The sequence below is a fragment of the Cetorhinus maximus genome, chromosome 20 (assembly GCF_964194155.1).
Source record: "Cetorhinus maximus chromosome 20, sCetMax3.hap1.1, whole genome shotgun sequence".
NCBI classification, from domain to species: domain Eukaryota; kingdom Metazoa; phylum Chordata; class Chondrichthyes; order Lamniformes; family Cetorhinidae; genus Cetorhinus; species Cetorhinus maximus.
In genome coordinates this window covers 89,246,206-89,272,412 of record NC_135898.1, presented here as the reverse complement: position 1 = coordinate 89,272,412, position 26,207 = coordinate 89,246,206, and the positions used below count along the sequence as shown (strand labels likewise).

The window sequence follows — 26,207 nt, the reverse complement described above, 5'->3', positions numbered from 1 at the left end:
AACCAAATTTGTAGATGAAAAAGTGACAACTGAGGCAACTCATCAGGTGCATCCCATCTGGTCCAAAGACTTGTCTATGACATTGGGCTAGTTTGTGGTTCATCTAAGGTTGTAATAGAACTTTTGGGAAATTTCACTGCTACACTTCTGGGTTGAGTTTATTTGCCGGGTACCTGCAAAATCAGTCTGAACTGCAACCACTCACTTCCATCTCTCCTGTACCTGCACAGTTTGAATTTGTGACAACTTCAAAAGGTTTGGAGCAATGATTCACCAGGACTTTTTACATCCATGAAGAAATAGGAAAGGAAAGCAAAACATTTCCTTTAGGAGCGGCAGCAGCAATTTGTTCCTGTTCTAATTGAGAAAATATATAGTTAACTGTACATATTGAGGTGAATAGGTGCCCTCCGTAAAGGCCCACACAAATCAGTATAATTTTAAATGAGGAGGATGGTACAGCTCTACAAAAGGAGGGGGAGGTAAGTTTTATAAAAAGGAACACTAAGATGGGTGAGATAAACACGTACCCAACCATGAGAATGACAATTTATTTTAAACCTTCCAGCAAAATAGAGGCATGTTCCACAATAGTTATTATTGCACATCAGTCCATGCAGTTTTTAGTACACTACCTCTAGAAGGATAGTGCAAAAAGTGCACAGACTGATGTATCGTAGCAACATTTACAGAACAAGTAGAGTATTTATAAAAGGGTTGTGGAAATTCAGGTAGTGTATTGGAGCAACAGTACTCCCAGGCCGTACAAAGCTAAAACTGTGAATGGTAGTGAAGATTTTGGTCAGGAACAATTTTGGTCAGGAACAATTAATTAGTGTCATCAAGCTAGGAATGGTCTCTTCTGGTTCCCTTCTTTGCACTTGGGAGTGGTTTTCATTTCTTCTTTGCATGGACATTTTTGCAGACCCAGTTCATTCCATCCTGAAAAATATAGAAACATAGAAAATAGGAGCAGAAGTAGGTCATTCGGTCCTTCGAACCTGCTCCACCATTCAACATGATCGTCGCTGATTCTCTAACTCAACACCGTACTCCCACTCTCTCCCCATACCCCTTGATGCCTTTAGAGTCCAGAAATCTATTTCCTTCTTAAATATATTCAGTGACTTGGTCTCCAAAGCCTTCTGTGGTAGAGAATTCCACAAGTTCACCACCTCTAAATGAGGTTTCTCCTCATCTCAGTCCTAAATGGCCTAACCCGTATCCTGAGACTGTGACCTCTTGTCCTAGACCCCCCGAACAGAGGAAACGTGCATCCAGTCTGTCCATCCCTGTCAGAATTTTATATGTTTCAATGAGATCCCCTCTCATTCTTCTAAACTCCAGTGAATACAGGCCTAGTTGGTCTAATCTCTCCTCATACGACAATCCTGCCAATCCAGAAACCAGTCTGGTGAACCTTCGCTACACTCCCTCTATGCCAAGTATATCCTTTCTTAAATAAGGAGACCAAAACTACACACAATACTCCATATGAGGTCTCACCAAGGACATGTACAACTGCAGAAAGACATCCTTGCTCCTGTACTCAAGTCCTCTTACAATAAAGGCCAACATACCATTTGCCTTCTTAACTGCTTGCTGCATCTGCATGCTTGCTTTCAGTGATTGGTGTACAAGGACACCCAGGTCCCTTTGTACAACAAATTACACAGTAAATTCAACACCTTTTAACAGATTATAGGTGAGTGTTAAATTTAATTACAACTTACTGAACAGGTGCTGGTGGCAGACTCACTTGGGAATACAGTGTGCCCTACTCACCATTTTGAAAAATGGGCTAACAATTCAGATATGCTTGGTGCCCCACTCCCCCACCCAGGCCAGGGCAGTTGTTGCCATCCCTAATTGCCCTTGAAAAGGTGGTGGTGAACTGCTTTCTTGAATTGCTGAAGTCCATGTGGTGTAGGTACACCCACAATGCTGTTAGGGAGGGAGTTCCAGGATTTTGACCGAGCGACAGTGAAGGAACGGCGATATAGTTCTAAGTCAGGATGGTGAGTAGCTTGGAGGGGAACTTTCAAGTGGTGGTGTCCCCATGTGTCTGCTGCCTTTGTCCTTCTAGGCGGTAGTGCTCGTGGGTTTGGAAGGTGCAGTCGAAGGAGCCTTGATGAGTTCCTGCAGTGCATCTTGTAGGTGGTACACACTGCTGTTACTGTGCATCAGTGGTGGAGAGAGTGAATGTTTGTGGAAGGGGTGCCAATCAAACGGGTTGCTTTGTCCTGGATGGTGTCAAGCTTCTTGAGTGTTATTGGAGCTGCACTCATTCGGGCAAGTGAAGGTTAACTAAAGCAGATTAGGCTTTTGGTGTTCAAGACACATATCTAAATCTCCTTCATGGTCTAGAGATCTGGGCATGTAATAAAAGGGATTCCTCTGGCCTAAGTGCGAGATGAATGATTGTGAATTGGATTGGTGGTAAAAAGTGGAAATGAATTCAGAGAGAATTGGCTTCATCTACACTGAGCTACCACAATGAAAGAGATTTTTGGGTCATGAGCTCCAGGTTAGAAATGGCTGTTGAGAGGCTTAGACTGTGTTTTGACAGCTGCAAGGTCGCCTTTTCCTGGACAAACACAGCAATTTGAACCCCACTCCCCCTTCACGGTCAACCACCCACAACTCTCCCCTCCACCCCCGCCCCTACCCCACTCCAATCGTACTCTGGGGTCACACGAAGTCCAAGGCATTAAACGTTTGAGAAGCACTGGTGTACAAGTTTCAATGCAACAATTCGTCAAGGCTTCAAGTCAACCTCTCAAACATATGACATTCACCATCTTGAAGGTCATGGGTAGCAGATGTATGGGAACACCACAGTCACACAGCATCCTGAATTGGAAATATATTGCCATTCCTTCATTGTCATTGGGTCAAAATTCTGGAACTCCCGACCTAACAGCACTGTGAGAGTAACTTCTCAGGGGCTGGAGCAGTTCAAGGAAGCAGCTCACCATGACCTTCTCAAGGGAAAATAGGGATGGGCAATAAGTGCTGGCTGTGCCAGCAAGCCCACATCCAGTGAATGAAAGAAAAACCTTGGAGGAAGGTGTCAGCATTCTAATTCACACGTCTTTTTGCCAAAGTGTCTCACAAAGCCTTGGTTGAAGCTGTCTATAATTGGGGCCAGAAAAGATTACAGATATAAGGAGAGGTGAGGACATGTAGGGATTAAACACAAGGATAAAAATAGGGATTTTCTTTCCATCTCTTCAATGAAATGCTATCCGGGGAATTAATCAAAGACTGAAATCTCAAGGGATCAAATGTCCAATTAAGAATGCAAACCTCAATTTGTAGTTATCTGAACCACTCACACAGTCTATATTATTGCCGATACTACATAGCTGTTTTGATGCATGTCAAGCGCATTCCCCAGTGACTATGGTGGTGTAGAAATGGCAGTCGACTTACTCAGCATAGATATGTGATGATATCCAACCCGAACTGTAAGTCACTGTAAACTTAATTGAATGACAACCAGCTGTTGATTGCCAGGGAATATACTAACATATTTGTTTAGTATTTTGTTATTTATTAGTATTAATACTATTTAATAGTCTAAAAAAACACAGGATACTCACACCCTCAGGAACAACACAGTCCAATATTCTCCTTCCAAGCTACGCTCATTATTTTAAAAAAGCCATCACTGGCCTGTCACCATAATCCAAGATTAAAAGAAAACAGGATACAACGTATACCATGATAAAATAATTGCATCCTTTCTGAATACAAAAAAGTAATGACAGCAGCATACCTGTACACCCTCTCCTGTAAGCGCAGAGCAAGACTGGATTTGCCACACACGGTCACGAATCGTGTGCAAATTCAATCCCTCAGCTATCTCAGAGGCCGGGGCAGCTGTAAGCAAGTCCTGCTTGTTGGCGAACACGAGAACTGGAACACCACTCAGCTTCTCTTCATCCAGCAGCTCAGCAAGCTCCTGAAAGTGTATTCAAATGAAAGTATTACACTGGTCCTTTAGTGAGTATGCTGATGAAGCTGGAACCAACTGCTCTCCTCAAATGAAGGTGCTCTGAAAGTGAAAAGCTACAACACTTTAAATTGGTAGTTATGCTCCTGATATTCCAAAGTGCTATGAATCCCATTCCGATAAGCACCCCAATCTTCTAAAGCCAATTCACAGACAAAAATGAACCGGTGGGGCTTGGCGCTTGCTCTCTTTTCAAAGTGATTCAATACTTTAGATGTACATTTACTGTTGATTGCACAACATTGACAAGAAATACCTAAACTATTCAATGGAAACTAAGCTAAATTTAAGGGATTGTAGTGATTTTCTTACCTATAGAATGGAGTGATAAATTGAAAGACCAATTTATTTTCTTGGCTGGGCCATCTAATGTCTGCCCATACAGTGCGATAAATTTTCCCATGGAATAGTTGATCCTTCAGCCTCCAAAACCCCACTGCTCCATTGTGACTTCCTCTTATAGCTCCTGACATTTTTCCTCCTGTTCTTTTTAAGCTGCAAAAAGTACTGTTTTAAATATCCTTCCTGCTCATTTTATCATCACTAAGCTGAAATACTCAATCCTTCAATTTAGTGTACTGGTTCTCCTGACCTTCACCCATAAGTGCCATCAATATAGAAAAAAGTCCCAAGATACTTCACGAATGTAATCAAGCAAAAATCAACACCAAGCCAAAGACGGAGATATTGAGAGAGGTAGTGAATAGATATGTGAGTTCTAAAAATTCCTTTGCTTTTATGTGCTTCAGAACTCACTCGTGAATGTAAAATACTGTCTACGTATCATTAACTTTCAAAGAAAGCCCACCTTGTTCACTAATTATTGTGCCCACCTTCATTTTTATTAGTTATAAACCTGTTGAATACTGTCATGAAGCTATTAATGCATATATTGGAAAATATTTTTCTTTTAAAATAGAGGTTTAGTCTGTGGGTGTGTCTTAATTGGATTAAAGTCAACTACTCTGGATGCTTTGACGTGTTCTAGTTTTGAGATGTAAACAAAGAGGTAGAGTGCATTTGTGTTTTTTGAATAGAGCATTCAAGAAGTGGGGTGAAAACTGACACCTATCTAGCAGATACCAAGCAACATGTTTATATTACTAATAAAATTGGTACTATGAAAGGAGTTTTATTGTTAGAGAGGTGTAGTCAGAGGTTGGTGATACAATGAGAATTTACATTCAATGGGCTGTGCTAGGTATAACAAGACAACCGTTTCGTGTGTGTGTAGGGCAGAGGCAATGTGAGATCAAAAGCAGCTGGAAGCCTCCAACTGTCTCCACAGGAACCAATGTGAAAGGAACCTCATTTTGAATTCGTAAGGTGAAAATGCTTTGCCTGGTGTCTGGTTAAGTCTATGGGTTGCTGTTGCCTTAATGGGGATTAGTTTGGGAATTTGTTAAAAGTTATGATGGTAGTAATTTGTAGCCATGTGAATATATATTTTAACCTGTGTAAATTAATAAAATGTTTCATTTATTTTAATGTAAAACCTCGAGAATGGGTGGTCTGATTCCTGAATTTAGAGTCACATCTCAAACATAACACTTAAAGTGATAGGTTATGACAGTTTTTTTAAAGTTTCCCTCTGGGATTTTAAATAACTCAGCTGTACCAACTGTACGGTCATAACAATATGGTAAAACAAAAAGGGCTATTGCAGAGTAATGCTGTACCATGTCATGGATTGATGTAGCTGTGCGTGTAAAATTTCAGGAGGTAAAATAGTATCATTCACCTGCCCCGTTTCTTCGAACCTTTTTCGGTCCGCACTGTCAATGACGTAGATCTGGAAGAAAAGTGCAATTAGTTTACAAGTCAGAAAAGAGAAGGTGCATTGCAAAAGCAAAAAGGAAAAGCCCTGCATATTACAACTCAAGCAGGACAGCAGCTATTCAAATGGTGGTAAAAACAAAATGCTCTGTTGCCCAGTTTAGACCAGGGAGGTCAAATTCAATTCTTGCCCTGACTACTATATGCAGCAATGAATCAGAAGCAAGTAAGGTATTCACAACAGAATATGAAGATGCTAACTATGGTAATCTTGCAGAGGTGGAATTATCTGTACACCAAAAAGAACAGCAACAGGAGCAGTACTGCTTTACCACGCAAACAAAGAAAAATGCAGGTGCTGGAAATCTAAAACAGAAAATGCTGGAAACATTTAGCAAATTTGTGGAGAGAACAGACAAGTTGACATTTCAGGTGTGCTCCTATCAATACACAGCCAACTTTAATTGTTTGTTCCATGGTCAAGTTTTAGAGGTTTTCACATGGTTGAGTTGGAAACATATATTAAGTCTATATTAGAGCTTGTTGCACAGACGTCAGCAATGGGCCACTGTCATGAGTGTAATTGAAGTATGTGTAGAATGCATCAATTATGTACTGAATGGTATGGTACTTGATTCATTCTTGGCATATGGGTGTCACTAGTAAGACCAGCAATTATTGCCCATCGCTATAAGGGGTCATTAGGTGAGTTGCTGCCCTTCCTGAGGTTTTGGGGTGAGTTAATGATATATGCCCCCTTAGCTCAGGTAGAGCTATTAGTTAATAGAGAAGAAGTGTTAAGATTCCTCCAGGGATAATTGAAAGGCTGCCTTCCCATTACCTTACATTTTCCTAATTTCAGAACTAGCATGCATTACCTTTCAAAATTGGGATATTCTCCAATTCTCATACTTGGATCAAACAATGAGCAATGCGAACTGTGCTAACTTTCATGCCTTAGCCACAAGGTCAGTCTGAATAAAGAAAGCTCTTAGGCCAGTTCGATCACATCCTTCTAGAACACTAAACCTACTAGCTTCACATGATAATACCCAACTGTTTCTGAATAAAGTTGTGTTCTGGCCTCAACATCCCTCGATGAGCCATTTTAGCTATTGATTAGGCAACTGTGCAATAAACTATAAGACTAGTTTGGATAAAAATAATTGTACTGGTTGTGACCCTTATAGTTTCTACAAATGTTGTCTATTAGTAATTCAGAGTTGATCATGTGTAGTATTGTATCTTTCAGCTGAACTCACACTCTTCTTGTGCTTTAGGATTGTGCTTTAGCTTGGTAAACAGTTTGACTGGCCTCAAAAATTCTTTTCTACATTGGAGATCAAGAAAGATAACTTCCAAAGGTTGTCCTGTTTTTTTAAATCAATAGGTGGCACCTTAATTTGAGTTTTAAGCATTATTGAGGCTGATTTTATCTGACAGCTATAGTAGTGGCACATTCCACTTGATACAGACACTATAGCAGTACTAATCTAACAATCGCCCCTTGACATTAAAAAGCATTACCATCGCTGAATCCCACCACTAACAACATCCTGGGGGTTATCATTGACCAGAAACTGAGCTGGTCCAGTCATATAAATACAGTAGCTACAACAGCAGGTCAGAGACTGGGAATTCTGCAGTGAGTAACTCACCTTCTGACTCCCCAAAGACTGTCCACCATCTACAAGGCACAAGTCAGGTGTGTGATGGAATACTCTCCACTTGTCTGGATGAATGCAGCTGCAACAATGCTCAAAAAGCTCAACACCAACCAGGCCAAAGCAGCCCGCTTGATTGGCAACCCCAACTACCACCTTCAACATCCTCTCACTCCTCCATCCTCCTTCAGATGCACAGTGGCAGCAGTGTGTACCATCTACAAGATGCACTGCAACAACTCATCAAGGCTCCTTCGGCAGCACCTTCCAAACCTGTGACCTTTACTTTGTGGCAGCAAATGCATGGGAACACCACCACCTACAAGCTCCCCTCCAAGCTACACACCATCCTGACTTGGAAATATATCACCATTCCTTCACTGTCACTGGGTCAAAATCCTGGAACTCCCTCCCTAACAGCACTGCAGGTGTACCGACACCACATTAGACTGCAGGGGTTCAAGGCAGCAGCTCACCACCACCTTCTTTGAAGATGTGACAAGCAAAGTGGATAATGGGGATCCTGTAGATGTATTATATCTGGACTTCCATAAGGCCTTTGATAAGGTGCCACACAAAAGATTAATACACAAGATAAGATCACAGAGAGTTAGGGGTAATATATTAGCCTGGAGAGTGGATTGGCTAACCAACAGAAAGCAGAGAGTCGGGATAAATGGGTCTTCATCTGGATGGCAAGCTGTAACTAGTGGGGTGCCATAGGGTTCGGTCCTTGGACCCCAACTATTTACAATCTATATTAATGACTTGGATTCAGGGATAGAAGGTACTACAGCTAAATTTGCAGATGACACCAAAATAGGTGGGAAGGTAAGTTGCAAGGAAGAAATAAGAAATTTACAAATGGATATGGACAGGTTAGGTGAATGGGCCAAAATTTGGCAGATGGAGTTTAATATGGATAAGTGTGAGGTTATCCATTTTGGTCGGAAGGATAAAAAAGGTGACTTATTATTTAAATGGAGAGAAACTTCAGAATGCTTCAGTGCAGAGGGATCTGGGTGTCCTCATGCATGAATCGCTGAAAGCTAGTATGCAGGTACAGCAGGTAATAAGGAAGGCAAATGGAATTTTAGCATTTATTGCTAAAGGAAGAGAGTATAAAAATAAGGAAGTGTTGTTGCAACTGTACAAGGGATTGGTAAGGTCGCACCTGGAATACTGTGCACAGTTTTGGTCCCCTTACTTGAGGAAGGATGTAGTTGCATTTGAGGCGGTTCAGAGGAGGTTCACTAGATTGATTCCAGAAATGCGGGGCTTGTCTTATGAGGAGCAATTGAGCAGTTTAGGTCTATACTTGCTAGAGTTTAGAAGGATGAGAGGAGATATAATTGAGGTATATAAGATGCTAAAGGGGATAGACAAAGTAGACGTGGAGCGGATGTTTCCCCTTGTGGGGCATTCTAGAATGAGAGGCCATAGTTTTAGGCTAAGGGGTGGTAGATTTAAATCAGAGATGAAGAGGAATTACTTTTCTCAAAGGTTTGTGAATCTGTGGAATTCACTACCTCAGAGTGCAGTGGATGCCAGGACGCTGAATAAATCTGAGGAGGAGATAGACAGATTTTTAATTACTAACGGGTTGAACGGTTATGGGGAGAGGGCAGGAAATTGGAGTTGAGGCCAAAATGAGATCAGCCATGATTGTAATGAATGGCGGGGCAGGCTCGAGGGGCTGAATTGCCTACTCCTGCTCCTAGCTCTTATGTTCTGAAGGGCAATTAGGGATGGGCAATAAAAATGCTGGCCTAGCCAGAGACACCCATGTCCTGTGAAAGAATGAAAAAAACTATAACATGAAAATCAGGCTCTGACCTGACTCCACTGCAAAGCAGAGTGACATTTACTGGAGTACACTGCTGCTCTGCTTCACACCAGCATCAGGTTTTCACTGGCCCTAGACCTGGGGTTTACATTACACTTTTGTAGTAAAGAACACAATTGGCACCAACACAATAGTTGTACTGTAAATGCAAACAGGGGTGCATGAGCCAACATTGTTGTAAGTAGGTTTGCAATTCCCTACACATTCAAAAAGGAGAAAAGGAGGAAAATGTGCAACACTTATTTTTAAAATCAAAACCTTCATTTTTTAAAAAAAAAATTGCCCTTCAAGTCCTTCTGGCCTGATCATATTCCACAAGACCAGATTGAGAGAGGTCCCAACTTGTTAACCAAACTTCCTCCTCTTACCTAAAGTCACCGCAGCGCATTGGCTCCACAGCTGTGGCCAAGTTTTATAGGGTTACATAGTGAAGCATCGTAAACAATTTGTTTAAAAAAAAAGTTCAATTGCTGTACTTGGAGTGAGGGAGTAACGACAGGACCAATCTATCCTCTGCATTAATGATAGCCAAGTAGCATATGACAGCTAATAAACAAATTCAAATCCTAACAATATTTTTGGTAACATTTTGTTTACATTAATAGAGGAACGTAAGTTATAGAATGAACCAGTACTGGTAATAGTCAGTAGGCAATATGGTTGAATGTAAAAGAGAACGTGGGTAAATATGCAAATACTCACAAGCACATCAGTATTTTCAAAATAATTTCTCCAGTACGGCCTTATCTTTCTCTGTCCGCCAATATCCCATACATTTAACTTGAAACCTTGAGACTGCACACTTTTAATATTAAATCCCTGGGGAGACAAGAAAGGTTTCTTTTATTTCTGAAGTTTGTTCCGGTACAAGTTTACAGTGAAACTCAGTTAAACCCAAACAAATGAGCCATGGTGCATAACTCTACTGCAGAGCCATGTTAACATTCTTGTTGAAATTCAGATCATTCCTAATCCTATTTTGTTCAAGTTAAAAAACTGCAGTCTTTATATTCCTCCTTTTCAGGTAATACTTAAGTTTGCCCACAGGACTAGGGAAGATCCTACAGATATAATGAAATGTAATATAGGCCTCACAAAGAAACATTTTGCATTCATATAGAATCTTTAACAGAAGAATGTCCCAAGTTGCTTCGCAGGCATCCAAGAAAGAAACATGGACACTGAACCAAAAGGAAGGGTTTTTGGAGGAGTGATCAAAAAGCTTTAATAAGGATGTTAATGGAGGAGAGGAAGGTGAAGAGGTAGATGTCGTTGAGGAGAGGACTTCCACAATGTGGGACCTAAGCCAAATGAAGACATGCCCACTGGGAAAAGAAGGGGCTCAAAAGGCCAGAGTCAGAGGAATGGAGAAATTGTAACACTGGAAGATGTTAGAGCTAGGTCAGAGCAAGAGGCTTAAATGCAAAGACAAGAATTTAAAATTTGAAGCATTACATGTGCAGGAGCCAATAGAGGGGTCAGTGGGGATGGAGTAACATAGAAGCATAGAAAATAAGAGCAGGAGTAGGCCATTCGACCCAAGAGCCTGCTCTGCCATTCATGATGATGATGATGGCTGATAATCCAACTCAATAGCCTGTCCCTGCTTTCTCCCCATATCCTTTGATCCCTTTCGCCCAAGAGCTATATCTAACTCCTTCTTGAAAACATACAATGTTTTGGCCTCAACTACTTTCTGTGGTAGCGAATTCCACAGGCTCACCACTCTCTGGGTGAAGAAATTTCTCATCTCAGTCTTAAATGGTCTACCCTGTATCCTCAGACTGTGACCCCTGGTTCTGAATTCCCCCACCATCAGAAACATCCTTCCTGCATCTACCCTGTCTAGTCCTGTTAGAATTTTATAGGTTTCCATGAGATCCCCCCTCATTCTTCTGAACTCAAACGAATATAATCCTAATCGACTCAATCTCTCCTCGTATGTCAGTCCCGCCATCCCAGGAATCAGTCTGGTAAACCTTTGCTGCACTCCCTCTATAGCAAGAACATCCTTCCTCAGATAAGGAGAGCAAAATTGCACACAATATTCCAGGTGTACAAGGCCCTGTATAATTGCAGCAAGACATCCCTGCTCCTGTACTCGAATCCTCTCGCTATGAAGGTCAACATACCATATGCCTTCTTTACCACCTGCCTTCTTTACCACCTGCTGCACCTGCATGCTTATCTTCAGCGACTGGTGTACGAGGACACCCAGGTCTCGTTGCACATCCCCCTCTCTCAATTTATAGCCTTCAGATAATAATCTGCCTTCCTGTTTTTGCTACCAAAGTGGATAACCTCACATTTATCCACATTATACTGCATCTGCCACGCACTTGTCCACTCACTCAGCTTGTCCAATTCACACTGAAGCATCTCTGCATCCTCCTCACAGCTCACCCTCCCACCCAGCTTCGTGTCATCTGCAAATTTGGAGATATTACATTTAGTTCCCTCATCCAGATCATTAATATATATTGTGAACAGCTGAGGTCCCAGCACCGATCCCTGTGTACCCCACTAGTCACTGTCTGCCATTCGGAAAAAGACCCATTTATTCTTACTCTTTGTTTCCTGTCTGCCAACCAGTTTTCTATCCATCTCAATACACTACCCCCAATCTCATGCGCTTTAATTTTACACACCAATCTCTTATGTGGGACTTTGTCGAAAGCCTTCTGGAAGTCCAAATAAACAACATCCACTGGCTCCCCCTCATCAACTCTACTCGTTACATTCTCAAAAAATTCCAGTAGATTTGTCAAGCAAAAAGCGAGCAGGATATGATGCAGGACAGGATATGGGCAGCAGAGTTTTGGGTTTGCTAAAGTTTAGAGGGTTGAGTATATGCAGCCAGCTAGCAGAGACTAGGAATTGTCGTGTCTGTTGGCATGGATAAGAGCTTCGGCCATAGATGGGGTGAGGTATGGGCACAGGAAGGTGGCTTTATGAAGGTGGAAATAATGGAAGAAGATATTCAATAACCAAAACATTTGCTTTGGGAGAATTATTAAGTATTTGGAACTTATTTGTTTTAAAACTCTGAATTATATCTTAAATCAAACCTTAAAACACAGGTAACTTTGTTGTTGTTCGAATGCATACATAATTTTTACACTTCAAGCCAATCCTGTTATAATCGAGAACTGCCAACTCAGAGATTCAGTTATGTGATTGGAATCATTCTAAAATTTGTGGACCAATTTAAAATTTATATTAATTGATAATAATTATCTTACCTGAAATTTGGCATAAACAGAACTAAGAGAATTTATATTCGTTCTAACTGTACAACTAATCATAACCTAAACACAGTAAGCTGAACAACGCACTATTACAATATAAATTGGATCCCACTGTTCTTCATATATTCTCTTTATCCCTAGTCTCTGTAGAAAATAGTTGTGAACCATACAAAAATTATAGGAAGGGCATTATTCACTAGACACTTAAAGCATAAATGTGCTGTGCCACCTTGAACAAGGGCATTTTGTATGGCATCTGTAGGATTAAGGGAGCCATAAACAATGTATATTTCATCTGAGGTTGTAGGTTAATCCGTGCTGTCGTGAAGAGTTTCTGCTGTTTGCTAAGCAATTATCTGCCTAATATAGTAACTGACAGAAGGTTGTACAAAGGATATTTTCCCCAGTTGGCTTGCAAACTTGTTTTCATTACATCACAGAACCGCAACAGAGAACACACTTTGTATTTAATAGGTACCAATTTCAGCACCATTATCAAATTTGTTAATTTGCTGCTATAGAAATTAAACATGGCGATGTCGCACTTTTCAACACTTTAAAATTCCAAAAAAATCTAATTAGCAGAATTGATATTAATCTACAGAATGTAAATAGAAACCCTGGAGACTACAGAATGAAAATGTACAGCCTAAGCCACTACTGACTATCCAAACTACCACCCATGGTCTAAATCCAGCCCATAAGCGGAGGCTACCTAGCCCTCATCTGCTCTCTCCTTAACACGGCTGTTAGTTTCTACCACATGATGTTGCTGCTCCTCCACATAAACACTACTGCACACTATAGGAGGAATTCTTCTGATATCAGGCATTTCCATTTGCGCAATGGCATTGAATTACTTCAAGCAGTAGCAGCGTGTAGTGAAGGGTGGTAGCAGTGCTTAGAAGGAGCAGCACAAAGGCAAGAGGCTACCAACATTCAATTGGAGAAGTTGGGAAACAATAACAACACAAGGGGAGAGAAGAGTGCCAGCTTGAACAGGACAGGAGGGGGAGAGGGTGACCAGTTTAAACCGCTGGAGGGTGGGGAGAGGAATATCATGTTGAACTTGGGGACAGGAAGGGGAAATATGTAAAAACATCAAAAGGGTGCCAAAAAAAGTAAGTTTGGGGCAATCCAAACTGATTTGGTATCATCACAACAGTAGAGGAAACCCAATGACTCAAGATAAGCAACTGAGCAACCCAAGAAGAGAAATGGTTGGGGTATTTTTGGATTTATTTAAATATTTAAAAGGAAAAACTGTTTATTTCCAACCGTCCATGAAATGCTTCCAGAATGCACCACGGCTTTCTCTGACCCTTGCAGTGAGAAACACATTCTAAGGAATGGTATTGCAGAATGGAGGTGGAAGACCTGTCGAAGCACCCTTTAATTTCGTGGACATTACAGGATTCATCTTGTGCTACAAAAAGAACTGTAGTATGCATGCATATCTTGGGAATGAGGCTGGGGGGTCGCAGAAGATAGCTTTCTCACCTGAAGTTAACATGACGCCTAGTTGTGCTTAATATTCAAACAGTTTCCTCGACCTAATGTGCAACTGAATGAAAATTAAATGGAGATTTTTGAAAAAAATATAAGCTTCTAAAATAACCAAGGAGGGGATGCTCAAATCTGAGTAACTCACTAATTTTTGAAATACTGGTTTCAATTGCTAGTTACAGACTTTAAATAATCTGAGGTGGTTATCAAATAACAGCTTTCCAAAAAAAAAACAAGATAGTCAGCTAGGCCTGCTGCTTCACCACAAGAATGGGAAACCCCACAAGTAACCTTCAGACAGCTATAAAGGTCAATGGGACTCATGGAGTAAATCACAATGGTGCAGTGTCAGTCATCTGGGGAGCTAGTTATTTTCCTTCTCTTAACGGTAGCTAACACAAAATGGCAAAATTACACACCAGGAGCAGTGGGGGGAGGGGGTGTGGCAAAGGGGTTAGAAAGAAAATATATATTCCTCTTGATTCAAGTGGGAGAGCAGGTTAATTGAAATATGCTATGCAAGGCAACTGGCTGATTGCCATCTACGACCATTACATTAAAATTTCAGCTCTCGTATTTGACACCCAGAAACAGCAAAGGTAAATGGCAGCCAGTCCAGGGCAAATTAATCAGCTAAGCAGGCACCTTAATCAAATATTTCATAGGGCACAATGGCTTCAGTGCTATTGGGCACAGTTAACATCAGGAACACAGCATGTGGGAAAATTGCAAGAACAAACTCATTCCAGTATACGGCACACAAATATTTTCTGCTGCCTTGTCTCTTTTCCTTGACCCCTAAGGTGTCATATACTTTGGGTATTTAAGTGTGGAGGTCAGTAGCACTTAAAATTGCACTTGCATGACAGACATGCTACCTTCAACTTATATATTTTAATGACTTTTGAAAAATTGTGCTCATCAAGGTGAGCATTTTTAAAAATTCACTTATGGGGTTTGGGCGTCACTGGCTAGGCCAACATTTATTGTCCATAACAAAAACAGAATTACCTGGAAAAACTCAGCAGGTCTGGCAGCATCGGCGGAGAAGAATAAAGTTTACGTTTCAAGGGCCCTGTCAACCGTGTCCGGCCCATCTCCCGCGCATCCGCCCTCACGCCTTCTCCTCCCTCCCAGAAACATGATAGGGTCCCCCTTGTCCTCACTTATCACCCCACCAGTCTCCGCATTCAAAGGATCATCCTCCGCCATTTCCGCTAACTCCAGCATGATGCCACCACCAAACACATCTTCCCTTCACCCCCCTGGCGGCATTCCGTAGGAATCGTTCCCTCCGGTACACCCTGGTCCACTCCTCCATCACCCCCTACTCCTCAACCCCCACCTACGGCACCTCCCCATGCATACGCAAAAGATGCAACATCTGCCCCTTCACTTCCTCTCTCCTCACCGTCCAAGGGCCCAAACACTCCTTTCAAGTGAAGCAGCATTTCACTTGCATTTCCCCCAACTTAGTCTACTGCATTCGTTGCTCCCAATGCGGTCTCCTCTACATTGGAGAGACCAAACGCAAACTGGGCGACCGCTTTGCAGAACACCTGCGGTCTGTCCGCAAGAATGACCCAAACCTCCCTGTCGCTTGCCATTTTAACACTCCACCCTGCTCTCTTGCCCACATGTCTGTCCTTGGCTTGCTGCATTATTCCAGTGAAGCTCAACGCAAACTGGAGGAACAGCACCTCATCTTCCGACTAGGCACTTTACAGCCTTCCGGACTGAATATTGAATTCAACAACTTTATATCTTGAACTCCCTCCTCCCTCCCCACCCCCTTTCTGTTTCTTCCCCCTCTCTTTTGTTTCTTCCAATAATTTATATAGATTTTTCATTTCCCACCTATTTCCATTATTTTTAAATTTATACCTTTTATGCCGTTAGTCTTATTTCACTCCACCCCCACTAGAGCTGTACCTTGTGTGTCCTGCCATCCATTCTTAATTAGCACATTGTCTTAGATAATATCACCACCTTCAACACCTCTTTGTTCTTTTGTCTGTGACATCTTTTGATTATCTGCTCCTATCACTGCTTGCTTGTCCCTACAACACCCCCCCCGCCCACTTTTCTCCCCCCAACCCCCCCTTCCACCTTAAACCAGCTTATATTCACCCCTCTCCTAATTTTACTCAGTTCTGTTGAAGGGTCATGAGGACTCGAAACGTCAACTTTATTCTTCACCGTCGATGCTGCCAGACCTGCTGAGTTTTTCCAGGTAATTCTGTTTTTGTTTTGGATTTCCAGCATCTGCAGTTTTTTGTTTTTATATTTATTGTCCATCTCTAATTGCCCTTGAGAAGTTGGTGGTGGGCTGCTTTCTTGAATCGCTGCAGTCGAGTGGTGTAGGTTGACCCACAGTGTTGTGATGGAGGGAGTTCCAGCATTTTGACCCAGCGACAGTGAAAGAACGGCGATATAGTCCCAAGTCAGGATGGTGTGTGGTTTGGAGGGAAATTTCCAGGTGGTGGTGTTCCCATGTGTATGCTGCCCTTGTCCTTCTAGATGATAATGGTCCTGGGTTTGGAAAGGGCTATTTAGGGCGCGTTGGTGAGTTCCTGCAGTGCATCTGGTAGATGGTAAACAATGCTGCCACTGTGCATCGTGGTGGAGGGAGTGAATAGTTGTGGATGGGGTGCCAATCAAGTAGGCTGTTTTGTTCTGGATAGTGTCAAGCTTCCTGAGAGTTGGTGGAGCTGCACTCATCCAGACAAGTGCAGAATATTCCATCACACTCCTGACTTGTGCCTTGTAGATAATGGGCAGGCTTTGGGGAGCCAGGAGGTGAGTTACTCGCTGCAGGATTCCTAGCTTCTGACCTGCTCTTGCAGCTACAGTATTTATAGTTCAGTTTCTGGTCAATGGTAACCCACAGGGTGTTGACAGTGAGAGTTTCAGTGATGGTAATGCCATTGAATAGCAAGGGGTGATGGTTGGTTTCTCTCTTGTTGGAGATGGTCATTGCCTGGCACTTGAGTGGCGTGAATGTTACTCATCACTTGTCAGCCCAAGCCTGGATATTGTCCAGGTCTTGCTCATTTGGACATGGGCAGCTTCAATATATGAGGAGCCGTGAATGGTGCTGAACATTGTGCAATCATCAGCAAACTTCCCCACTCCTGACCTTATGATGGAGGGAAAGTCATCGACAAAGCAACTGAAGATGGTTGGGCTTAGGACACTACCCTGAGGAATTCCTGCAGTGGTGCCCTGAAACTGATATGATTGACATCTAGCAACCACAACCACTATCTCAAGGGTAACTAGGGATGGGCAATAAATGCTGGCACAGTCAGCAAAGCCCACATCCTGTGAATGAATAATTTAAAAAAACTTCCTTTGTGCTAGGTATGACTCCAACCAGTGGAGAGTTTTCCCCCTGATTCCCATTGACTCCAGTTTTGCTAGGGCTCCTTGATGCCACACTTGGTCAAATGCTGCCTTGATGTCAAGGGTAGTCACTCTTACCTCACCTCTGGTTGTTGTTATTGCTGGGAAGGGAATATTTTCTGCTTGGGACATGCTTGTCAGTGTTGTACCTTCCAAGGTTGGATACAACATGGTTAGATCCCAAATAAAGATCCCTATGTTCTGCTTCAGTGAGATCCTTATATTTTCAGACTATTTAGGCATTTCCTTGCAGATACAATTATCATGTTTCCCCCACCTACCATCCAGTGGCCTTCCCTAGTGAGATTACCATGTTACAGCTGAATTAGGGACAATTCTCTGCTGTATCCCCATGCCTTGGAGAACTGGAGCGAGACAGCCAAAATTAATCACGTGTACAACCCTTTTACCCAGCAGACAGACAGGATTTTCTTTTCATCAGTCTGGGCTGAATCTTAACTCAGGTCTTAGATGAAAAGTCAGTGTCTAACCCACTGCAACATTCAGTTATGCTGAAATCTTTACAATTTAAAAAGAAGCCTTGAAATTTGAAGTCATCACTTAATACAAACATTACCTGTGTAGGTGTGATGTGGCTGATGTCTTCTGAAGCCAGCTGTTTCAATAATGTTGTTTTCCCTGCGTTGTCCAAACCCAGAAGGAGAATTCTAACCTCCTGATCAGGGGCACTCTTCAATTTGCGCAGGATTGATAGCAAACCCTAAGAACAAGAAAAAGTAGTCATTCTTAGCTGTATACATTTTTCCACTAGTGATTCACATAGCTACATACTGATGTTGTGTAGAATACAAAGAAGATACTTGTTTTTGCACTTACTGTACAGTGCTACATTTATCAATTAGAAGTGGAGAAAGTAATTGTTCCACTCTATTCATACCATTGTATAACAGTATGTGTACCTAGCTTCCTCCAGAGTGGTGTATGCAACCCCCAACATGATATGGAAACACATGAACAACTGCTAAGATGCTGTAATTTCTCACTCACTTGAATTACAATCAAGACCCATTTCAGTCTCCTATTCCAACTCACTTTTTCAAAATTCCTCATCTCCCCACTCTTTCCTGCCTCCCAAAATTGTCAAGCTTTTAAAGTTAAGGTTCAGCATTATTTACTTGCTGTTTTCTCATTGGCTTAATCACCTTTTTTAAACTTTGCCCAAGGAGTGGTGAGAATCTGGAACTCAATACCACAGGGAGCAGCTGAAGTGAATAGTATAGATGCTTTCAGTGGGAAGCTCAGCAAGCATGGGGGAGAATAAAGAATTATGCTGATAAGAGTTTGATGAGGAAAGACAGGAGGTGGCTTGAGAGGAGCATAAACTGGCAAAGAATGGTTGGGCTGAATGGTCTGTCTCTGTGCTGTATATCTTATGTAATCCTATGTAACGTAATCCTACATACTAATAATCTAGCAGGTGCCCTGAGCTTTGAGCATTACCCCTGGCTTTCTAGGTGTAAAACAAATGTGGCAGTCACAACCCATTTTATGAATTACGTCAACTTTGGTGCATTCACACTTGCATGGGAATGGTTGCTCCATCCATCGACTTTCCCAGGAATTTCAGCCATGACCTGCCTTTCAACTTTCACAGGGTAACGGGCAATTGGAAAAATTCAAATATTCCTGTGTGGCACCACACCCCAATTCCTTGCATCAACTGTTTATTACTCATTACAGTAAGTGCGGCCATGAATCATTCGAGCTTAATTTCTTCAAAACACTTGGTCACATGGTAACCACTTAACAACCAAAGGTAACTGAAAGCCATTGCATAGACTTGGTTTCAAGAAGTAAGTGCAATAGTTTCTCACCTATTTTGGTTTTGGAAGTGTCTCTCCACACTACCCAGAACAATATAACTGATATCAGGACCCAGTTTCTACTGCTTAGAGCCAGACCCCTAATCCTATCATTGTGTCTCATGTATTTCAGGTGGAAGACTGGACAGACAGGCTCAATGGACAGAGAGTTATCCGATTTCTTTTCCGTGAGATGCCATTTGTTTATAAAATATAGCAATAAATTCTTTTGTGTTAGGAGCTTGTCCATTTCCCTTTGAAACATCTGGAAATTTCCTGTTCAACTGACAGTTTGCTCCCTATGTTTAGCACCATTTTGCTAAAGAGGTTTCAGTGATTTAGTTTTCTTCACCTTGTCTCCAGTTATGGAATTCCACACAGGGGAATAATTTGTTTTAAACTTTCTGATCTTTCAAAGTCTTAATTTTCTATGAACTCTGTGCTTTTTCTTCTGAAGAAAGAAGTTCAGGGTGCACAATCTCTCTTCTCTATGGACTTTGAAGAGTGTTATCCAATTGTATCAATTTTGAAATAGAGGACAGACCACAACCAGACAATACCTCTGATGTGGTCACACTATGGGCACTTGTAATTTTAAAAACAATCCCTTTGATTTATATGTTGAATCCTTTGCATTTTGTCACCTGTTTGCTTTTTTTCAGTACTGTGTGGGCAGTGGACTAATGGAATCATTAACCTGCACACCAATATCCTGAAAGTTATTCCCTGCTCTGCTACCTCCATATATTCCGGTTGAGTATTTCTTCCATGTCTCCCTTCCTTTTGCCAAATTTCAACACTTTTCATTTATCTCAACTAAACTGCATCTGACGCCAGCTGCTCATCAACCCAGCACCTCCAAATCCTTCAAATACATGCGCACAGCATCGCATCGTTTACTGTTTTACCGTAATCTGCAGATTTAGACATCTAAATAAATTGTAAGTAATTTATATAAATAAAGAGCGGTGGTCCCTATGATTCTCTACAACCAAATCAATCCATAGAAATATATGTGGGCATAATAGGTTAAACATTAATGTTACTCCATTGCTCTATAAACCAAGTTTCATTCATGCATGTCTAATCTTTCCAACATTAAATGCCAAGTCAAATACAGCAGAATGTTCTTACAACTGTAAATCTAGTTTCATTCACTGTACCTTTGGCTCCACTATTCAAACATTAGAACATTTTACTGAAGCTAGCAATTATTTTAAGTAACATGCTCACTTAAATAGAAATGGCAAATTCATCTTCACTATTCTGAGACTCCGTTAGATAAAGTAAGAGTGGATCTTAAATACATTAAAGATGGAAGTTGAATTTTTAATGGTTGCAAATTAAGATTTCCACTATATTAAAAACAAATCCTTCAATAGGCAAATTCAAATCTGTAAAACTTAGTAAGTCTAGTGCTGACCAGTATCAAGAAGTGGGAACCTACTTAAGTGAGTAGTATCTGCAGTGCTGCATAATACATACTGAACACCGCTCTGGATGAAGCTAGGAGGGGAAACATGGGCACCAAATGTAGCTTGGAAGGGGGACTTCAACATCTATGCTCAGTAGAACTATCACAACTGACCTAGACAAGTCCCAAAGGATACAGCAATCAAACCACTCTTATTAGTTGGCGAGGAAATCAAAAAGACCTTGTTCTCAAAATCTACGTATGACAGACATGTCTGTCCACAACAGAAGTAGAAGTGGCCATCACACGGCTCTTGCACAAAGTCTAGCTTCCATCATAAGGACTTCCTCCCTTAATGAGTGTGGCATTACCATTGTACTGAAGTGGATTTAACTGGGGATAGATCTGGTAGTCCAAAACATGAGATGCTGTGGGCCATCTGCAGTATATCACCACAATCTGCAGCCTCATGGCCTGGCATATGCCTAGTTCTTGATCACTCAACTATTTCCAGAAATTTCTGTTTCAATTTTCATTATAATCACTTGGCTCCAGACTTGGGCACAGTTTTAATTCGGACAAGGGGCACACGAACTGAATGTCAGAGTAGAAGGAAGAAGGGTAGCTGCCTTTGACAAGGCAGCACATAACTAAGAATAGTACCAAGGAATCCTAGCAAAATTGAAGGCAATCGCCTTGTTTCTATCAAAAGGTCAAGAGGACTGCTGATGATTCCACAGTATACAACTTAATTGACAACTCCTCTAATAATGAAGCAGCTATGCCAGTCTGTAGCAGGAACTGGACTGATAAGTGATGGTAACATTTGCGCTATATAAGTGCCAGCTTATGTCCATCTCCCCATGACATTCAACAGCAGAATCACCAAAATCCAAACCACCAACACCCTGCGATTTTGGTGGGGCGGGGGGGAAGGCTAGAGACTGAACCGGACCAGTCATATCAACACCATGGTACAAAAGCAGGATACAGGTTGAGTAAAACCAAAAAACTACTGCAGATGCTGGAAATCCAAAACAAAAACAGAATTACCTGGAAAAACTCAGCAGGTCTGGCAGCATCGGCGGAGAAGAAAAGAGTTGACGTTTCGAGTCCTCATGACCCTTCAACAGAACTGAGTATTAGGAGAGGGGTGAAATATAAGCTGGTTTAAGGTGGGGGGGGAGAGAAGTTGGGGGGGGGGGGGTTGTAAGGACAAGCCACCTTCAATACCTTTTTGTTCCTTTGTCTGTGACATCTTTTGATTATCTGCTCCTACCACTGCTTGCTTGTCCCTACAACCACCACCACCCCCCCCCACCCCCAAACTTCTCTCCCCCCACCCCCCCCCACCTTAAACCAGCTTATATTTCACCCCTCTCCTAATATTACTCAGTTCTGTTGAAGGGTCATGAGGACTCGAAACGTCAACTCTTTTCTTCTCCGCCGATGCTGCCAGACCTGCTGAGTTTTTCCAGGTAATTCTGTTTTTGTTACAGGTTGAGTACTCTGATAAGTGACTCGCCCCTTGATATATCAGAGTTGTGAGGCTGGAGGACATTACAGAAATGGGAATGGAGAGCCAATGGAGGGATTTGAAATCAAGGATGAGAATTACAAAATAGAGGCATTGCCCATCCGAAAACTAAAGTAAGTCAGTGAGTACAGGGATGATGGATGACTGGGGCTTGGCGGGAGTTAGGACATGTACAGCAGAGATTTGGATAAGCTTATGTTTATGGAAAGTGCAAGATGGGAGGCTATCTAGGAATGCACTGGAATAGTCAAGTCTAGAAGTAACAAAGGCATGAATGAGGGTTTTAGCAGAAGATGAGCTTAGGCAGGGATGGAGTCAGGCAATGTTATGGAGGTGGAAATAGGTGGCCTTGGTGATGGCGAGGACATGTGGTCAGAAGTTCATCTCCAGGTCAAATATGACATCCCAAGGCTGTAAACAGTCCGGTTCAGTCTCGGATAGTTGCCAGGGAGAGGGATGGAGTCAGTGGCAGGGACTGACGACAATTTCGCCTGTCTTCACAATATTTAGTTTGGAGGAAATTTCTGCTCATCCAGAACTGAATGTCAGACAAGCAATTTGACAATTGAGAGACAGAAGTGGGATCAGGAGAGGTGATGGTGAGGTAGAACAGGGTGCTGTCAGCGTACATGTGAAACCTGACATTGTGCTTTAGGATGATGTCACCAGGAGGCAGCATGCAGATGAGAAATAGGAAGAAGCCAAGTGTAGATCCTTAGGGGACTCCGGAGGTAATGGTGCAGGAGTGGGAAGAAAAGCCTTTTCAGGTAAGTGTCTGGCTATGACTAGATGGTTGAGAATGGAATGGGCTAATGTACTCCCATCCAGTTAGACAAGAAGTGCTGGAGGACAATGGCGTGGTCAACTGTGCCAACAAGTGCATAAACGTCACAGGAACACCATGATTTCCAAATCACACACCATCTGAACATGGACGTGCATTGCTAATCCTTTACCAGTGTGGAATCACAATCCTGGAATTCCTTGCTTAACACCATTGTGCGAGCACCATAACAATAATGCAATGCTTCAATGTGAGACCCCTGACTTCCTCCTCAGCCCAACTAGGGACAGGCAATAAATGCAACCTTGCCCACACCAAAAAAAATAATTATAATGCAAACAAGTGCCCTATAGAATCAATTCTAAATGCTTGATGGTAAGTAGGATTTTTGGCTTTAAAAGGATCGACCAACTTAACTAAAGTTCCACCCAGGCTGCTGCAGAATAATATATTGTGCATAACACTAATACTTATGTCATTGTAAAACATCCAATTTACCATGAGCAATACCACTCGAGATTCCGAATTCTATAAGACATCAAATTTTACTTACTGCAGTACCACATCTGCTAGAAGTTCTAAGAACAACCACTCTTAAAGAAAGACATTTTTAAGCTATGTTTGACAAGTAAAAAGACGGTGAAGATGTAAATACTGTACTATAGCAAAACACCTTTCATCATACAGTCAACTCTCTTCCAGCAAATGGTGAAACGTAATTGGTATGAACCCCAAATAGAACACTTACAATAATTAGCAAATGAGAGGAACACCTAATTTTCTTAATTAATTAACCACTGACAAGCTGGTGGGGTCAGGTCAATAATTTGATTAATCCTAAATGGAATTGATGACTAGAATAAGAAAGAAAGATAACATAGGAACAAAGATCGAATCCGATGCTACAATTTACCAATGGCATATTAAATTCAGTTCGAGGGGGCCACAGGAGGAATAGATGCGAAGGCTAAATCTCAGGTGGCAGCCACCAGAGAAGACTCCAGGTCATTTCTACACTTCCAGAATCATTGAATGGTTGCAACACAGGAGCTATTCGATCCACCATGTCAAGCCGGTTCACTGCAAGAGCAACTCAGCTAGTTCCACTCCCCTGCATTTTTCCCATAGCCCTGCAATTACTTTCTGTATCCTTTGTTGAATCATGAGCCAGTTTATTTCTACCCTGAATGTTACTGGGTTAACAGCTGAGCCACGCAGTTTTTCATCTCTGCCCCATAGATTCTGAGATGTGCCATTCGGTTTTGCTCCTATGCTGTCAACTACAAACATAACCAAACAGCAATTGCGACTAACATTCATTAAGACCTCACTTTAAACTTTTCTCATTTAATCCTATAGAATTTACTTCCTAAAGGTTATCTAGGATACAAAACAAGTACAGTTCTTTGGATGGGGCATCAAGCCTACTAGTGGTTCAGCTCCAATGGTTGAAAAAGGAGTTATTCTAGTGTTATGACTAATATTGTCCCTCAAAAACCACCCCAAAATTAAGAAAGAAAATCACCATGTTGATATTTGTGGGAGCAGTCTGCACACAAAGTGGCTGTTGTGTCTGACTATGTAACAAGTCACTGAACTTGAAAATAAGTAATCGGATGCAAAGCACGTTGAGATATAATAACCTAAGGTACAACTGCAAGGCTTTCTTTAATTATCTAGAAGGGCTATCATCGTGAACAGCCAACACAAAGATCCCATTAAATCCAAAAAGAAAATCATTAAAGCTATCCTATCATGGGCTCTAACGTATTCATTCCACTGAGGGGGGAGTGATGTGTGTCAAATTAAGTTTACATCTTTTAAAGAAAATAAATGATTATAGTGCTCAATGAATTGACAGATCTAACCAGAGGAATGAGGTGGATTTCCTAATTCAGGCTCTGGCATAGGGGGTGGGGGTAGTTCACATCCAAACTCACTGCTGGACTGGGGGGGGGGGGGGGGTAGTTCACATCCAAACTCACTGCTGGACTGGGGGGGGGGGGAGTAGTTCACATCCAAACTCACTGCTGGACTGGGTGGGGGGGTAGTTCACATCCAAACTCACTGCTGGACTGGGTGGGGGGGTAGTTCACATCCAAACTCACTGCTGGACTGGGGGGGGTGGTAGTTCACATCCAAACTCACTGCTGGACTGGGGGGGGGGGGGGGGGGAGTAGTTCACATCCAAACTCACTGCTGGACTGGGGGGGGGTAGTTCACATCCAAACTCACTGCTGGACTGGGTGGGGGGGTAGTTCACATCCAAACTCACTGCTGGACTGGAGGGGGGGGTAGTTCACATCCAAACTCACTGCTGGACTGGAGGGTGGGGTAGTTCACATCCAAACTCACTGCTGGACTGGAGGGTGGGGTAGTTCACATCCAAACTCACTGCTGGACTGGGTGGGGGGGTAGTTCACATCCAAACTCACTGCTGGACTGGGTGGGGGGGTAGTTCACATCCAAACTCACTGCTGGACTGGGTGGGGGGGTAGTTCACATCCAAACTCACTGCTGGACTGGAGGGGGGGGTAGTTCACATCCAAACTCACTGCTGGACTGGAGGGTGGGGTAGTTCACATCCAAACTCACTGCTGGACTGGGAGGGGGGGGGGGTTGTTCTAATGCTTTAAAACCCCAGGTGCCACCACCAGGAGCTTTGGGCTCACACAAACCCCCCCAGTGTATTCTGCAAGGCGCCAGTGGCTGAAGGAGCCAAGTGTGTTCCATTTATATAACAGTGGGGGATTATGGAGAAATCCCTGCCGCCCCCTCCGCGGCGAATCCCACGGCTAATCCCAGGCCTCAGCCCACACTCCACAGCCATGGGCCATGGCGTCACAGCAACCGCTCACTTAACAACAGAGCCGGCACCGGGGAGGGAGAAACAAACCCCGGGGGGCAACTCCCAACTCCGGCCCTGAGGGGGGGGGAAACACACTCGGCATTTAATATCCTCCCCCCTCCTCCTCCTCCTCGCCAGCCGTCCGCCTCAATGGCCCTGACTCCAGCTCCCTCTCACTCACTCACTCACCATCTTCTCCTCCTCACGGCGCCGGGTAACTATGGGCGGCAACGTCAGCTCGCAGCCGACGCCAGGGCACGTGACACCCCACGTCTTCCGCGCACGCTCAGGTGACGTTCATCGGTCGCCGTTCTCCGCCCCCTCCCCTCGCCCCGCCT

At 42.7% G+C, this 26,207-nt stretch overlaps 1 protein-coding gene across 1 annotated transcript; it reads right to left on the bottom strand.

Moving 5' to 3' along the window:
• Positions 1 to 534: 534 nt before the first annotated feature.
• On the bottom strand, positions 535 to 26,082 carry arl3b (ADP ribosylation factor like GTPase 3b). The gene is made up of 6 exons (XM_078565132.1): positions 26,059 to 26,082; positions 18,041 to 18,184; positions 10,007 to 10,123; positions 5,760 to 5,810; positions 3,782 to 3,967; positions 535 to 942 (listed from the first exon to the last, which is right to left on the bottom strand). The coding sequence occupies exons 1-6, from the start codon at positions 26,059 to 26,061 to the stop codon at positions 895 to 897; spliced, it is 549 nt and encodes a 182-aa protein (XP_078421258.1). The 5' UTR covers positions 26,062 to 26,082; the 3' UTR covers positions 535 to 894.
• Positions 26,083 to 26,207: the final 125 nt, after the last annotated feature.

Excerpts from the sequence above, each read along its gene's own strand:
- arl3b (XM_078565132.1), bottom strand. Across the intron at positions 3,968-5,759 it reads GGTTCGAAGAAACGGGGCAG|GAGCTTGCTGAGCTGCTGGA; the intron begins GTGAATGATACT and ends ATACACTTTCAG. Across the intron at positions 943-3,781 it reads TTACAGGAGAGGGTGTACAG|GATGGAATGAACTGGGTCTG; the intron begins GTATGCTGCTGT and ends TATATTTTTCAG.